The sequence below is a fragment of the Pseudorasbora parva genome, chromosome 12 (assembly GCF_024679245.1).
Source record: "Pseudorasbora parva isolate DD20220531a chromosome 12, ASM2467924v1, whole genome shotgun sequence".
NCBI classification, from domain to species: Eukaryota; Metazoa; Chordata; class Actinopteri; order Cypriniformes; family Gobionidae; genus Pseudorasbora; species Pseudorasbora parva.
The window spans coordinates 17,198,213-17,216,408 of NC_090183.1; the positions used below are offsets into that span (position 1 = coordinate 17,198,213).

An 18,196-nucleotide genomic window follows, 5' to 3' on the forward strand; every position below is an offset into this window, starting at 1 on the left:
CCTCCGTAACAGACGAAGAGTTGCTCTGAGGTCCGAAAGCTTTGGGTCCGGTCAATGTAAGCGCGAAGAGCGCGGACCGGACACAACAAAGCCAGGGCTGGGTCTGCCTCCTCCGAAGGCAGCGCTTGCAGGTTCACCACCTGGTCCCGGAAGGGAGTGGTAGGAACCTTGGGCACGTATCCGGGCCTGGGTCTCAGGACAACGTGAGAGTTACCAGGCCCGAACTCTAGGCACGATTCGCTGACCGAAAGTGCGTGCAGGTCCCCTACCCTCTAGATAGAGGCCAATGCAGTCAGGAGCACTGTCTTCATTGACAAGAATTTAAGCTCAATTGACTCCAAAGGCTCGAAGGGAAGGCTCTGAAGTGCTCTGAGCACTAGAGCTAAGTCCCAAGAGGGTATCGAGGATGGACGAGGAGGATTTAGTCTCCTCGCACCTCTGAGGAACCTGACGATTAGGTCGTGCTTTCCTACGGACTTACCTTCAACTGCGTCGTGGTACGCCGCTATTGCGGCGACGTACACTTTGAGGGTGGAGGGAGACAGCCTTTGCTCCAACCCATCTTGCAGGAAGGAAAGCACAACACCAATCGAACACCTTCGGGGGTCTTCCCGGCAGGAAGAGCACCATTCAACGAACAGGTTCCACTTCAGTACATAGAGGCGCCTCGTAGAGGGGGCTCTAGCTGAAGAGATGGTATCTACAACTGCTTGTGGTAGTCCATCTAGAACCTCCGCGTCCCGTCCAGGGACCAGACATGAAGATTCCAGAGGTCTGGACGCGGGTGCCATAGAGTGCCCCGTCCCTGAGAAAGAAGGTCCTTCCTCAGGGGAATGGGCCAAGGAGGGGCTGTCGCGAGGAGAGTAAGTTCTGGGAACCAGGTCCGGTTGGGCCAATACGGCGCAACTAGCAAGACCTGCTCCTCGTCCTCCCTGACTTTGCACAGAACTTGTGCAAGACGGCTCACTGGGGGAAACGCATACTTGCGTAGGTCCCGGGGCCAGCTGTGCGCCAGTGCATCTGTGCCGAGGGTACCCCCGGTCAGGGAATAGTAGCACTGACAATGGGTCGAGTCCGGAGAGGCAAACAGGTCTACCTGTGCGGCTCCGAACTGGTCCCACATCAGCTGGACCGCCTGGGGGTGGAGTCGCCATTCTCCCGGAGGTGCTGGCTGCCGAGAGAGCTCGTCGGCTGTCTGGTTCAGCGCACCAGGGACATGCATGGCCCGAAGCTATTGGTCCAGGATTGGCCGGAGCCCACCCCCTTTCTTGGGCACGATGAAGTAGGGACTGTAGAACCCTGTCTTCATCTCGGCTGGAGGAACCGGCTCGATCGCGTCCTTCGCCAGTAGGACCTCGATCTCTGACCGCAAGACTTGAGCATCGCTGCTTCACACTGAGGTGAAGAGGATGCCGCTGTACTTGGGTGGCCGGCGCGCGAACTGAATCGCGTAGCCGAGTCTGATGGTACGGATGAGCCAACGGGACGGTCGAGGGAGCTGAAGCCACGCTCCCAGGGACCGTACCAGCGGGATCAACGGCACCACAGACATGACCGCACCCAGAAACACACGGCTTGAATGACATCTTGAAAAAGACGCAGGGTAAAACCGTGTTGCTCTTTTAGGATGGAAAACTGCTCTTTTAGTTTGTGCTGAAGCACTCAGGGAGATGACCGCAGTCAGCACGCAGTCCACAGTGCAAGCCTGCGTGTGACACTCAAAAGGAAACGCCCAGCGAACCAAAAACAAAAAGCTCTTTTTGAATGCAAATGATTGCAACAAGGGGTCGTTCTCTCACTGAGAAGCGCTATAACACCCGCACTGGCAGTTCCTTCCTTTCTCCAAGACTCAGTCTTTAAACACTCTTCGTAGCAACAGCAATGAACTGTTCGGCTCCGAAGTTGAAAGCATTTGATCTGCCATTCCACTTCCTATTTATACCCGCGCTGTGGGGCGGAGCGTGGAATGTGTGGATCACATGCCAATCTCCGATTGGCTCGTTTTTATACACTCGAAGTGGATAGGTCTCTGAGGTCAGATCCCAATTCGTCGGTTCAGTTCTGACGTACGTCGAACGTGACCGACTGAAAGGGAACAGGATTTTCAGTATTGGGTGAACCCTTTACGGGGAGCGTTTCCCGCACTCTGTGTTGCAGACAGAAATGGGAGATTATTGATCATTAACATGCTGAAACAATAAAATCATATAAATAATGTTAATGTTGCACAATTAAAATGAAAGATGATAATGCTTTAATAATATTATATATTTTATAATATTATAAAAAAATATAAAAAGCCAGTTCATGAAACCTTTAACACATATTATTCATGTCTTCTGGCTATATTTTTTAAACACTGAGTTTTTTAATTATGACAAATTGGTCCCATTTACTTCCAATGTAAATGGCTCACTTTAACCTCTTTACAAAGGAGGGATTAGTGGAAATATTTTTTGTGGGTAATCAACATGCCACAAATGCTGTCTATTGATCTTAACTTGTATTGAATGCAAAATATTCCTTTAAAACTCAAAGATCTGACGCATCCTATTTTACTGCATTACAGGAACAGTTTTTGTGAGCATAATGTTTAGATTTAGATCACTACAGTTATTTGTAACCATGCCGATATAGACGATTAGACATTATGAGGTTGTAATGAGTTTCTTATCACTTGATCTTTGTCTAACAACCATTGCTCAATCCTCCCAGAAGACCCATCAGATGACTTCTGCAAGTCTGTGGAGGAGGCCCCCATGTCTGATCTTCCTTTTAAGGATGCCATGGAAGCTTCTGGATCAGAGATGCTTCAGGGCATCATCAAGGGAAACCCTGGCCCCAGAGGTAAGATATCTCAGACCTAAGCTACATTATTATGGAAATGCTTATTTGGGTCTTTAAAATGATCTTATGATCTCTTTGCATCTACATCTTCATGGTCTTCTCATGTAGGACGAATATAAGTTACCGTGGTGAAACTCAGTAATTAAAACAAATTAGCACCCACCAAATGTGGGTAAAAATCAATCATTTGGGCAAACCGTGTCAACTCATTAACCAATTTGAATTATAATTCATAGATTCAATTCTATTAGACCAACCATCTCTGCGAAATAGACAACATCAGTGTCTTGTAAAACCCCAATAGAGGAAAGTTAGTGTAAAAGCTCTGCAGATTCAGCAGAAATCCTCCAAAGTCATGATGTAAATATAATTTTGTGCAGTGTTCGCACATAGCTGTCTTACATCAGCATGGCCATCATTAGGTGACAAAGGACTCTTATGCTGGTTGATTTGTGATATCTGAGAAGTTTCATAAGAAGTAAATATACAGGTACAGTGTAGAAAGTGCCCTTCAACGATTTACAAAAAATACCCACGGTAATACCCACAAAATGTAGGTGCTGTATAGTTTGTTCTTTACTAATCCCAGGATGCTTTTCTTCAGATGCTGTTAGATACCTAATCTATACATCTACTACTTACACCCAAAAATGAACATACTTTGCACTAGTAAGAAGCACTGTATCAAGTAACATACTTACATAACTCAATACAGTTGCATAATTGCAGTAAGAGACATTTCAGAACACAACTTATGAAATCAAGCTTGTATAGTTAGAGATGTTTGTCCTCATTTTGCACCATGTATGTTTCAAGCTTAGAGTGACAGAAAAACACCTCACGGGCATTTCCTGTGTTCCACAAAGAAATGAATGTGTTCAGTTCGTTATTAAAAATGTATTTCATGTAGGCATTTTACAAGAAAAGTATCAGCAAATCAACTTACAATGGCAAAGAAGCAGATTTCCAGAGACGATGTATAAAATTGCAAATGGTATTGAAGATTTTTTTAGATACAAAAAAAATGTTTAAAGAAAGAAGGCATATATATATATATGTGTGTGTGTGTGTGTGTGTGTGTGTGTGTGTGTGTGTGTGTGTGTGTGTGTGTGTATAAATGTTAAGTTCACTGCTGTGACATCTTTCAACAAATGAATGTTCCTTAAATTTTCCATGAAGCCACAGTGTCTGTTTGGTGCTGAGGCTGCTGCCTATCACAAGTGGAAAAAAAATAGATTGGGTCAGGGACAACAAGGTAAATCTATTATCTCCCCAGCTGGGTTCAGTTAGAAATCTTTGTCACATCACATACAAAGGAAAATGGTGCGAGGACTCAAGTGCAGAAATGTATGATTTATTTATAAAAAGAAACATAAATACAAAACAAAACCCACAAGGGGCAAAACACATAAACTAGAAATAACAGAACATAACTTAAACATACCAGAATGAAATCACGGGGGAGACGTAGACATTACAAGGATCTGACACAGACTGACAAACACATCAGCTCTTTGTCTGTCACGGAGGCCAGCAGAAGGGAAAGGCTGTCTCCAAGCAGAGGATGGGCCACTGGATAGCGGACACCATCACCTTGGCTTACCAAGCACAAGGTGTGCCCTGTCCGCTCAGGGTGGGAGCACACTCTAATACAAGTGTTGCATCCTCCTGGGTGCTGGCACGTGGCGCCTCACTGTCAGACATCTGTAGAGCTGTGGGCTGGGTGACACAACACGTTCACTAGGTTCTATAGCCTACGTGTGGAGCCGGGCTCCTCCTGTGTTCTCACCGGCTCCTTTCAGCTTGCTGCGCCTCGGCGCTTACATTCTTCAGAGATGAAACTCTGACTCCTCCACTGCCCTCGGTGCCGGGCATGGCAGAGCGTCCGGCATCAGGCCTCTTGCTGCTAAATCCTTGAGAACTGGTATTTGGCTTGGGCCATGTGAGCGACCCTGCGGGGATCCCACATATTTTTCCACGGTTGCTCCTCCGGAAGCCCGTGTCTTTCCCTTGGGAGAGCCCTCCCTTATTAGGCATGGAGCCCCCTCACCCCCCACTGAGTGGGTCATGCAGAACAGCAGTGATGCACTTCTCTGTGTGAGCCCCGTCTCATCAAGTAAGAGAGTTTAGGAGGCTCACACAGGGCACTGGAAGGGGGCACAGGCAATCGCGATTTGGTAGATTTTCCTATTCGTTGGTACTCCGACGTGGCGTTGAGAGTGACCGTCTGAATGGGAACATCTCGGTTACGTATGTATCCCTCGTTCCCTGAAGGAGGGAACGGAGACGCCACGTCCCATCACCATGTCCTCTGTACCCTGCTGGGGTGCCAGTTCACCCACTCGGCTCCTCAGCAAAAGACTGATTTGATGCAAGCACCTGTGCCTCATTTATACCCCCGCTGCGTGGCATGAGCAACTGGTGCAATCATTGCATGCCAATGTGCATTGGCTCGTTTAGTTACACTCGAAGTAGATTGGCTGACGTTTGTCTGACATCAAGTTTGGGGCCTTCAGGAACGTGGAACCACTGTAGTTAATAAATGTTAATAATTCTGTAAGTTATTTTATTTCAAGCTAAGATTTGAACGTTGGGTGTTGCATGACTTGTAACTGTTATTTTCTGCCTAGCAGCTCCTGCTGAGTCATCTCTGACAATTACCAGACCAATGCAGGATTTAAAAGTCAAGGCAGGAGAGATAGCCTTGTTTGAATGTTTCATAAATGGGCCAAAGGCTGTGGATGTTGATTGGCTGGCCAATGGGAAGTTGATACAGCCTGCACTATTTGATTGTAAGATGCAATTTGATGGACACAGATGCAGTCTTCTGTTAAAATCTGCACATGAAGACTACAGTGGAATCTATACTTGCAAAGTCAGATCAGCAAAAGGTAGGAGACTAGAATTCATAACAACTGTGAAAAGTGATCAAGGATAGCTGTGTTACATCATATGTGCATCAATAATAGGCTACCCAATCTTTAATATATCATATCATATCATATATCATATCATATCATGCCATATATCACATCATAACATATCTTATTGTTTTCCAGTACTGCTTATTAGCTTCCAATACTTCGGATTAATTTTAACTGTGCTTATTTTTCGTACATGTTTGGTACAGAAAAGCTCACTTGTACAGCTAATCTTCTGGTGATTCCATCGAAAGAGCCACTCTTTACGCGGAAACTGATGGTACTGGAGGCTACTGAGGGCTGGTCTGCACAATTTGATTGCAAAGTCAGTGGATCTCCACCTCCTGAAGTCACCTGGACTCATTGTGGTAAAAAATAAAGAGCCAGTTGCAGAAATCATTTTCTGAAATAATTCGGCTTGGAATGAAAGCAACAAAGACATTTGTCAAAAATGATTGAAAGTAACCTATTTTGTGTCCTAGAACAACCTGTGGTGGAGACGGATAATATTCGCATTCTCAAAGTAAATGGTCACCACTCTTTGCTTATCCCTTATGTCAACAAGGAGAGTGAGGGATTTTACACAGTAATTGCTCGAAATGTTCATGGAGAAGCAGAGAGCTCAGCGGAACTCATTATACAGGAACCTCGACCGGCCATATCTACTCACATGTAAGAACACAGACTCTTCTTATCAATGTCTAATTAAGTATATGTATTATTTTTCTGTCTCATTTGTCTGTTAATTTTGCACTCGTCAGGTCAAGGTTAGAAAAGATGCCATCAATCCCTGAAGAGCCTGAGATGTCTGAGGGAGAGGTAGAACACAAGGCAATGCCAGATTTTATAAAACCTCTCAGTGACCTGGAAGTAGTAGAAGGGAAAGAAGCAGTATTGAAGTGCACAGTAACAGGTCTGCCATACCCCAAAATCATTTGGTACCACAATGGCAAGAAGATAGAAAGCACTGATGACAGAAAGATGATACAATGTAAGTCCACAAAAAATATTTTCAAAAGCATTTTAAAGGATACTTGTGGTCCATCTATAGTCTAACACTGACTTGAATTCTAACTTTGAGGTTCTCCTGAATACATGTCGTTTTTAATTATATCATGTACCTCTTCTAGACAGGGATGTTCACAGTCTGGTCATTAATTCTGTTTGTCATGGCCACAGTGGTGTGTATAAATGTGTCATCTCCAATAAAGTGGGCAAGGCAGCCTGTTATGCTCATTTATATGTTGCAGGTAAGATAGATCTTCCTCTCATATATAGTAGTATTGTAACATTCATATGTGTCTGCCTCACTAACATTGTAGCTTCTTGACAGTTAGTCTTCCTGAGCCACCTGAGGGTCCTCCGGTAATTGAATCTATAACTGGGAGAACAGTCTTATTGAGCTGGAAAAGACCAAAAAACCTGGACCCATCCATAGGTAAATTTGCATATGTCTTTTCTTAAAGGTTATAACAAACAGTTTCTGCCAATCTCATGTTCATCTTGAGTACCTATAGAGTAGTATTGTACATTAATCATATATCCGAAGAGACTTTAGTTTTTTACATCATTGCATTATCCCTAGATATCATTTGATTCACTACACGTTTGTTTTGTTTACATTATATACACTTACGTGCCAAATGCCAACAAAACACAGGAGTGTATTTTGAACAGAATCTTTTTTTTTTTTTTTTTTTTACGTTTTGGCCATGTTTAGCATGATAATCCAACTCATTAAAAGTGCAAATAAGCCAGAATGCAAATAACATTAGACATCCCATTTAAACTATCCTGGCATGATCGTTCCTAATACTTTTTGTTTAAAGTTAGTTTATCATGTTCTATAATGTGTGATAATTAATCTAAACAGGGGAGAGTGAGGTAAGATGTCTCAGTATGTAAACTGAATTCTGCCACCAGCTTAACTCTTTTTGTGTTTTATTTTCTGTTGCCAGCCAGTGCCAGCATTTATGATCATTTTCACAAAACTTTCACGGCCCCCAGATTATTTTGTTGTATGAATATCTAAACATGCAACATATCAAAAGAAAGGACAGAGCCTCTGCTTTTAAACACAAAATCATGAATACTTTTTTATCCACACTTGAATGTGGGTACGTTTCTTAAAAGTAACATTTTGAACAAAAAGTTGAGAAAACCATAATATGCATAAGCAATGTTTTTCTGATTCTTTTTCGCCTGTGTTTTGATCCAGAGATTCTGTACTCTTTCAGAAGATACATTATAGTGCCCCCTACCGTTCAAAAGTGAAAACTTAGATTGCCGGGATATTTCATGAGCTGTATGCCAAAATCATCAGTATTAAAACAATAAAAGACCTGAAATATTTCGGTTGGTGTGCAATGAATCTAAAATATATGAAAGTTTAATTTTTATCATTACATTATGGAAAATAATGAACTTTTATCACATATGCTAATTTTTTGAGAAGGACCTGAATATAAATTCTAAAGCTAAATGTAGACTGTAAACCAACACAATCACAAGAGTGTGATTACAAACGCAATAAGGCTGAAAAAGGTTACCTGTTCAGTGTAATGATGTTTAATGTCCCTGACAATCTCAATTGTTCCATTTAGCCACATAATTAGTAACCACTTTTTTCAAGAGAAGTAAAAGTTTTTCTTTTTTTTTTAAATCACAAGGGAGCATTACTGATATATATTATGTCATGGAATAAAACATGGTAAAATCTTGAGCTTAATCACAGATGTCATTTCAGCCATTTAACCAAAAATCCATAAAAATAAAAAAAAACAATAATTCTCAGTCATCTCAGTCAAAGTATACCTGTTACCCTGCCTTCCCTATAGCATTTTCCTTGTCCTTCATTCATTTCAGATCCTGCTTCACTCATGTTTGTTGTTCAACAACAAGCTTTGGGCTCCACCCAGTGGACAACCATTGCCTCCAGCCTCAGAGACACTACTTATATAGTGCCCTCACTTTCTAAGGGAGTGTGTTATTCCTTCAGAGTCCTTAGTGCTACTGGAAAAGCATTCAGCAAACCCTCTCAACCCACTGACCTGGTCCAGCTCATTGATAGAGGTAAAGAAAAAAAAAAGCTCAAATTCTCTGTACCCACAGTTGATAAATGTGGAGATATCGATTTCTTTTTTATGACATTGTCATGCTGCTCCTGATGACACATACAGTATCTTCTGGTATTCACTTTTAATTGCATTTTTAATTAATGTCATAGCTATAGCCTTACTTTACTGCAGATCATCTCAGTGGGCCAAGACATACCCTCATTAACCTTTTTTTTTGCCTGGGAAATGCTGACTGTGTCGTTGCCTAATGCATGCATCTTGCATGTAGACATGTTGAAAATCATGTTTTCACTGTTTTTCTATATCACAGGACAGTATTTACACAAAGCTCCAGTCATCCTGGACAAACCTGATATTGTGTATGTAGTTGAGAACCAGCCTGTCACCATCATAATAACCCTTAATCATGTCCAAGCAACAGGCACGTGGAAAAGGTTAGTGTTAAATGCAAATCAAATATTCAAACTACAATATAAATTGTGAATATTAAGTATACCATTGTTTACCAGAAGGGGACTAGAGCTTGTCAACAAACCTGGTGCATTAGAAATGACCATGCCTGACGATGACCAGCATGCCCTCCACATTTCCAAAGTGAAAAGCACGGATGTAGGGCAGCTTATCTTCACAGCAAACAACCAGTATGGCAGTGACCTCTGCACTGTGCAGCTGGCCATGGCAGGTGAAGGCTCACTCATTATTTGCAATATATATATATATATATATATATATATATATATATATATATATATATATATATATATATATATATATTATATTATATTATATATATATATATATATATATATATATATATATATATATATATATATATATATATATATATATATATATATATACATTAAGCAGATATTTTTGTGATGTTATGTAATACTGTATGTCATTTTGAGATCTTTTTTGAGATGTTATTTGAGAAGGATCTGGCTGCATCTCACATTAAAGGTGCACTAGTATTTTTGCAGTAAAATATCCAAAATCCACTAGGCCAGTGTTATATATTTTGTTCAGTTGAGTACTTAAAATATCCCAAAAGTTTCCAACTATTTGTAAATTGTGAGAAAATTGCTATTTTACCAAGGACCCAGGACGTTTTAGCATAGTGTTTGAGCGAGTCGCCTGTTAATCGCGTCATATCTGCGTAACCCTCGGTTTTATTCTGCAGAAGCGCTTTTCTCTTAGTGTGAACATGTCACAGCAGTGCCGAGCGAATGCACAGACTAATGTCATAGCTTCATTTTAAACACACTTAAATGTATCTAATACAATAAACAGAGTTGCTTTACCTTATAATCATGACTGGAAGTGCGGGTGCCAGATGACTGTGTCCCGTCCCGTCATAATAAAAGTCCCGGTGTTCGCGAGCCGTGTGTTTGTATAACAATCGCTCCAGCAGCCTTGCTCAGCTCCACAACATTCGGTCCTGCTCTACTTTACACTACAGTAACGTTAATAACCGGATCCATTAACATGATTTCTGCCCGTGTCCTATTTTCCACCGGCTGTGAGGTGAAGACCACATGTTCCAAGATACTGCACTCACACTTGGCGTCATCAAACTACACCTTTGTTTAGAATAGGCGCCCTCCAGTGGACGGAAAGTTGCATAGTGCACCTTTAAAGCCATGCCCCTGGATCTTACGCCTCCCTCAGAGAAACAACCCTTACAAAAATGAAGTTGTAGCTTTTAGTATACTTCTTTTAAATAAAAATACGAAAACATACTTTCAAAGTGTATGCACTTTGTGCACCCGCCTATAGGCACATATTATTAAACACCCTTTAAATAACACAAAAAACATTGTGCCATTGACTATAGAGCAGGTTTTTGTTGGTTAATAGCACAGTCTATTTCAGTTGCCTCAAAATAGCAATGCACCAACAATGCGCCTGAACACACCTCGTTTTCAGACCAGCATAAGATTTCACATCTTTGTGCGCCCAGTTTTCATGGGCGCACAAATGGATTTGATCTTTAAACAACGTGGGACAGGATGTGAAAATGGTAACTGCTTCGAGATGAAACTAGCAAAATACGATTGAATCACACCTGGTGCCGCACTGCGCCGGCTTTATTATAGAGCCTATAGTCTTTCACAAAATGTGAGTTTCTCAGCTTTTTGTTCAAAATGTAGCTTTTTTTAATTAAACCTACCCACATGACCATGCCTGATGATGACCAGAACTGATTTAAAGGTGGGGTAAGTTTTATTTCAAAAACGTTTTACAAAACAGGCCGAGTCCAATAACAAACTTGTAGTTAGTCAGCAGGTAAGGGGCGTGTCTACTAATGATGGTGAGAAGAGAGAGCTCAGTGCACGTCATTATTAAAAACACATGACGGACATTAGCCGTGAACTAATATATGCTGGCTTTGAATATGCTCGCGTGTCATGTTTGCTTGTTTGTCCATTTGCGATCGTATTGTCGCTCACTTCAGTGATGATAAAGACTTATTCATTTCCACACCGTATGGAGCGTTTAAATCTCCTCACTGTCTGTCTCAAGCATCAGCTCACAAAATGTGTCCGACAAGTAAGATACTATTCATAGTTTTCACATGTCGTCACATGCTTATAGGAATGCCCACCTGGAGGGCAAAACAAGGCTTTCCTCCATTGACTGCCAGTCATTTTTCCAGGTTTGTAGTCGGTATTAATGCAGTAAGACAGTGATATTAAAATACCAAATTCAATACACACCTTGATTGATGTGGCATACTTTGTATAGGAAAGCAGATGAACACAGAATATTAGTGCAACACAAGGTTTCTCGTGAAGTGTTTTCACCATTGAAACCCATTATAAAGAAAACGTTGCATTCATATTCTTGGCTCCTCTACTCACTTGTTCATAGTATTGTGTAACCAAAAAGGTGTAAACTAAATTTATATTTTAATATCACTGTTATAGTAAATTAAGGCACATTAGGGTGGGTTGCACTAATACAGATTCTTTAGCCTGTCGTCGGTTCACCCTCGGATCTGCTGCTTGATCCACTCTATAAAGGTTTTACTACGTAATTAATCTGTGTTTAAAATTAAGTGGTGCAACAATGCAATTTAAAATAAAACCCATATCAACAAATCCTAGATTAGTGTTAAACTTTAATTGAACCCTCATGGTGCAACTCACCCTGTAGTGTTTTTCACTTTAAAGGGGTGGTTCCGTGTTTTTTTTTTTCTAGGCTTGGTTGTTTTTATGGGGCGCAGTATAACATGTCTTAATATTTGTTTATTTTTTAAATGGCGTACTTTTATTATATTTTACCTTTATTCCACACCGCTGTCTCCACTGTCCTTTGAAAGGCTCGTTTGCTTCCTGCTTCTATGAAGCCCATCCCTCTGAAAAGCTCAATGGTCTTAGATTGATTAGATGGCCAAATTCCAAATTTCATGTATTTTTATTGGCTGAATGCCAAGCACATGTTGTCCGGGAACACCACCCCCTTTACCATTACAGGCAGAAGTCACATCTAGGGCAGTGTTTATGTTAATAGGGTTTATGATGTCACCAACCCTGTTTTTAGTGATTAAAATGCTGTATCAGGTGCTGTATATGGATCATAAGTGCCCAAAATGTGCATCTTCTTCACATATTTTTGTTTTAAGATGGAAATTTGAGTTCAATGGAGTTCTATGGCGGTTTTGCCCTCCAAGGCTCCGCGACAGTTACGTGACTGAAAACTATGAATAATGTATGTTTGTAATATATATATCCACAACTTTCCTGCAAGTCTTAGTGGGCGTCGACCATGACACTCGATACTTCCGGTTAACGGTATCTCAGTTCCGGTTTAGCACACATAACAGTTATGCTGCGTTCACACCAGACACGAGTGACGCGAATAAACAGCACTATTCACATGAACTTGGACGCATGAACATTTGACTCTATTCGCTTCATTCACTACACAACAGACGCAAATTTGCGTCATGGGAGGGGCTTCTGCCAGGCAGCGACAGTTGTCAGAAGGACGAGCCGAGTTAAGGCTGTTCTCGCCGGGGTAATGAGCACTGAGCGCCTGGGTCTCGCACCTCCAAAACCTACTTGCTTCCATAAACCATGCAACATAAACGGACCCGTTTGACATGTTGCTAGCACCCTACGCACTCCATTCAATGCCCAACGAGCTTCAAATAAACTTAAGAATTTTGATTTATATTTTAATATTTGTAATTGTTGAAATCATGTCAGACATTGTCAGTAGACTTTTTTTTAATCAACATGAATAGATGCATGAACTTCAATTAATTTAAGTACATTGCAATAAAAATTTACATTGCATTGCTGTAAATTTAATTATTGAGTTTATATAATATATTAGTTTAACCTATTTCAAATAGGCAAGGCAAGGCAAGTTTATTTATATACATACACAATGGCAATTCAAAGTGCTTTACATAGAAAGGAATTAAAATAGGGATAACAAATGCATAAGAAAAAGAATACAATGAATACAATGTATACACTGCAGTACAACTGTATAATTTTTTGCAAGGGGTATGTTTATTGTTTTCAATAATTTACAGATTTAATGTGTAGCAAGACCGCTCTAACAGCCTAACGTTACTATCCAAATAGAGACCTGCACTCCCGCGGGACCCAGCATAACCGAGTGCGGCGCGGGATAATAAAATTATTTTGCGGGACTCCCACAAAGTTGAAATATCTAACAAAATAAATAACTAGAAACAAATAAACCTTTATTTATAATAAAATAAAATCGATTTACAGGCGCATGGACAGAAGGTAACTCTTGCGTGGATCATAGGAACAGCCAAGCCTATCACACAGTGGCAAAATGTCTGCACCGCATAACTCAGGGGAATTTTGCCTGAAGCGCTGTTGTAAGTCTACACCTGAATCCTGATAATACAACCAAGCGTTTAGCTGATAACAGTACAGACTAATGTAAACCGGAAGTTTGTTACCGGTGTTCTATGTTGCCATAGCGATCATGGGAAAGGTCAGAGTTCGGGAAAGTTGTGTGTATATATATATATATATATATATATATATATATATATATATATATATATATATATATATATATATATATATATATATATATATATATATATATATATATATGTTACAAACCTAATATATGTTTCCTCTTTTCATGATCTATATAACCCTAATCTGGTCCTAATTGTAATATGTCGTTAAGTGGACTGTTTTGCTCGTGTAGATACTATCGAGTTGTCATGAGAACGGTTTGTGTTTTTGTGATCGCTACTCTCTAATCTGGTCATAATTGTAATATATTTTGTCAGTTGGACTGTAGTGAACGTGCATTAAGTTGTCAAGAGAACGTTTGTGTTTATGGGATCGCTATAACTTTAATCTGTTCAAAATAATATATAATTGTAATAAACTTTTTACTTTAAACTTTTAAAAGAAACCTATTTATTACTTCTCTTCCTTTGAAACCAAATGTGTGTTTTCTTGTTGCATTGCTGCATCAACAGGAACAGAGTTATAAAAATATGAATTCCAAGTGCCCAACCAAAGTGAACACTCATTGGCACTCAAACCAATCAATTAATCTTAACTAGTTTTTCTGAGTAAACAAGTATGTGTGTATGTGTGTATGTGTGAATTGTACAGATTACTAGATTTGCACAATTAAATTAATTGACACTAAGTTAATTGTCAGAGTAGGTTTGTTTAAGCAGAGGCTCTTTTGATATATTGAATGTTTAGATATTCATTCAACAAAATATTCTGGGGTCCAAGAAAATTATATGAAAAATAATAAAAAATACAAATAAAAAATAAAAATAAAAAACTTTTAAGAAAAATGCTGGTGGGAAAAGAGATAAAGGGTTAGTTCTCTCAAAAATGAATTTGATGTCATTAAGGACTCACCCTAATGTCGTTCCACACCTGTAAGACTGTTCATCTTCGGAACACAGTTTAAGATATTTTATATTTTAGTCCCAGAGCATATGCAGTCTATGCACACTTTACTGTCCATGTCCAGAAAGGGAATAAAAACATCATCAAAGTAGTCCATATGTGACTATGGCCGTATACTATATTACTATATTACTATATTACCGTATACTATACACTGCCCGTACCCTAAGGTACAAAAGTGAAAAGGTACATCTTTGTACCTTGCTCACCCAATAATGGTACATATTAGTACCTTCTAAGGTACATATCAGTACTCTAAGAGTGCAAATTAGTACCTTAAAGTTACATAGTAGTACATTATTAGTACCTTTTTGGTTTGGTACCTTAGGGTACCGCCCCAGTGACAGCAATGTTATGCAGTGTATAAAAATCATAGACTGTAAAAAAATATGGACGTAGTGTCCGTGACGTAACCCATAGGATTCCTGAAGTTTAAAGTAGGGGCGAGCTGGGCCTTGCCATCTTGCGAGTGAGTCATTACGTGTCACTCCCGGATAACAGAAAATGGACAAAAAGGCGGGATTTGGGCGGAGCTTAGGTGACGCAATGACTATAGACGGCAGAGAAATGGCTATCAACCTGTAACCACAGCCTTAATTATCCACAACTTTAAGGCTTTATATAACGTAAACGAATAAGTTATAAAAAATTTCACCCCCCTCACAGTTGTCATGGAGGTCAAAATTAGCCTTATAGGCCAAAACCACAATTTGTACCAGGCTGTAAACATGTTTTTTTTCTGCTGTAAAGTTGAGAATTTTAACATGGGACTCAATGAGATTCTGCTACCTTCTGGAGCCTTTCCCCCAGTGTCCAGTTGAGGAATTGCAGTTTACATTACTTCCGTATTGGCTTCAAGAGAGATTGCGGGAGGTTGCTGCTTGATAAAAATACAAAGTCAATATATCCTGTTCTTTGTTATCAACAACAATAAGTGCATTAAATATCACATTACGGTAGGGTTTCCCAGACTTTCAGTTAATTTAACTTGAAATGGCTCAGTGATCAAATGTTGAATGCAATCAAATATTAGTGTCACTGATGTGCCAATGTTTATATATAGATATATCTGAATATTTGATAATGATTGGCAAAACATTCATGCATTAAAGGGTTAAAGAATCAGTTTTTTTCTTTACAATAATAGTCCTAACTCCAAAAAGGACATAAAGGCCTTCCTGAAGTGATACTCTTGCTGAAAAGTCCAGCATAAACCAGCATGTGTTTCATGATGCTCCAGGCTGCTTTAAGCTGGTTATAGCTGGTGTAGTGCTATTATAGTGCTGGTCTAGCTGGTGGACCAGAATAGTCATGCTGTTCTCAAGCAAAACTGAACTGGTGTAGCTGGTCCACCAACACTTTCCATGGTGGAGATCAGCATCTAATACCTTATGCTGTATGTTTTTCACCAGGGACAATCACACAACGAAACACAAGACAAAACATTGATTAACTTGTGTATGATCCAATATGGCAACATACCAATAAAATGACTCCTCATAAATCATGGGACATAAAGGATAAAAGTAATCTAATAAAATGTATGGACAATCTAATTTGGCAACCCTAATATGGCACACCCATGACACTAAATATTCAACAATATTATTGATTTGCCTGCATTGACACCATTGTATGAGAACTAAACTGAGCTGAACGATGACATTACTGTTTTCTCTATAGTGGCTGTATACATAAAGTGACTAAATTATAACCTTTTTACAACAGAAATGAAGTATCACTGAACTTAGTTAAGCTTGACTATATAACACTTTTTTTTCTAGATCTACTTTACAGTTGGAATAAACTTTGTTTCTGTTATCACTGTAAAGCTTCCTTGAAACAATCTGTATTGTAAAAAAAACACTACATAAATAAAGGTGACTTGACTTGAGTTGACTTAACACTCATGACATCATAGAATGTTTGGGGTGAATTATTCCTTTCATTTCATTTTACTTAAGTAATAATTGTCTGCATTGCTCTTGCTTCAGGTATTGAGTTGTTTTTAAATTGTTTTTTTTGATGGCCATTTCAGTGTCCCCTACATTTGAGATCATCATGGAAGACTTGGATGTGTGTGTGGGCGAAACATCTCGTTTAGCTGTTGTTGTAGATGGAAAACCTGACCCTGATATCCTCTGGTTCAAGGTACTTTTACTCTCTTGAATATGAGTATGTCTATTGTATCGAGAATGTTAATGCCTATAATTGAAATTTCACTGGAGAATTTTTTGCTGTCCTTGGTTATTTGTTCTGTTTGACTTACAGGATAGTATTCTTCTTGCGGAGAGCAGTCATTTTACCTTTGTGTATGATGACAGAGAGTGCTCACTTGTTATTCTCAATGCTCAGCCTGAGGATATAGGGGTCTACACTTGCACTGCTAAGAACATGGCTGGATCAGTGTCCTGTAAGGCTGAGCTTACTGTCCATACTCGTAAGTTATATAAATAAGTTTGAATATGTTAGCCAAAAGGAGTTCTAGTGAATAATTAAAAGTTCCCGTTCATAGGGAACTCCTGCTGCGTCAACGCTCTGGGAACGCCTCTGTGTGATTGCGTCGTGAAGCACATATGTCATCAGTCCAATAGAGAGACGGAACGTCATAGGCGGGTGACGTCACTGACCCGGAAACTATAAAGCCCACTGGCAAACACACGCCGTTAGCTTCTGTTGCCTTCAACAAGCGCTCTGTGTTATCTTTTCTGTCAAAACTCTGTGTTTGTGTCTGAGTTCAGACTTTATTGTTTTCGTTTGCACTCACACCACATATAACACAAGAGAGAGAGAGATTATGGTGAGTGAACAGTAGTACAGAATGTTTGTTCCTCCCTGCTCATGCTACATCACGAGCGGGGATGCCCATTTGATGCGTGTTGTTTGTTTGGGAGAGCAGCACGCGCAGTTGGCACTCGAGGGTGCCGGCTGCGAGCATTGTGAGGCGCTGCCTCTTCGTGTGCTGCGATCCCGGCGGGCGCTCTTCGAGGAGATGCACTTATGGCTCAATCTCACTGAGATTAATGAACGGGATAAGAGTTTTCTGCTTGATGCACCTTTGTCTCCAGGAGGCCTGTTCGGTGACGCTTTCATCTCGGTTACCGACAGGTTCCTGGAGGCAAAGAAGCAATCTGCGGCGCTCAAGCAGTTTCTCCCCCGTAAGCCCCAGGTCTCGTCTGCTGCTGGGCGGGAGCAGCAGGCGCCGAGTACCAGCTCCTCACATAGAGCGCAGTAGAAACAGAGTGTCGCCATCCACACACCCCCGCAAACAGGGTGGGCCGATGGTCGGTGCGGTGGTCGGCGCAGCCTTCCAAGGGTAGGACTGATCTGAAGACAGTCATTATTTCGAGGAAGGCTGTGTCTAAGAAGTCCTGATGCTTCCAGGCCCAGGATGGTGAGGGTGATCCCC

The 18,196-nt window shown here is 40.5% G+C and overlaps 1 protein-coding gene across 5 annotated transcripts in view; it reads left to right on the forward strand.

Moving 5' to 3' along the window:
* Positions 1 to 18,196, forward strand: part of spega (striated muscle enriched protein kinase a) — an 85,916-nt gene that overhangs the window by 52,625 nt on the left and 15,095 nt on the right. For 3 of the 5 annotated variants that reach the window (XM_067459366.1, XM_067459370.1, XM_067459369.1), the window contains 12 exons: positions 2,716 to 2,847; positions 5,478 to 5,738; positions 5,978 to 6,136; positions 6,251 to 6,440; positions 6,530 to 6,759; positions 6,899 to 7,018; positions 7,102 to 7,206; positions 8,634 to 8,840; positions 9,156 to 9,279; positions 9,355 to 9,527; positions 16,826 to 16,938; positions 17,059 to 17,227. In XM_067459366.1, the coding sequence (XP_067315467.1) occupies positions 2,716 to 2,847; positions 5,478 to 5,738; positions 5,978 to 6,136; positions 6,251 to 6,440; positions 6,530 to 6,759; positions 6,899 to 7,018; positions 7,102 to 7,206; positions 8,634 to 8,840; positions 9,156 to 9,279; positions 9,355 to 9,527; positions 16,826 to 16,938; positions 17,059 to 17,227 (1,983 nt within the window). The remainder of the gene's footprint in view (positions 1 to 2,715; positions 2,848 to 5,477; positions 5,739 to 5,977; positions 6,137 to 6,250; positions 6,441 to 6,529; positions 6,760 to 6,898; positions 7,019 to 7,101; positions 7,207 to 8,633; positions 8,841 to 9,155; positions 9,280 to 9,354; positions 9,528 to 16,825; positions 16,939 to 17,058; positions 17,228 to 18,196) is intronic. The other 2 variants (XM_067459367.1, XM_067459368.1) reach the window with 2 other exon arrangements.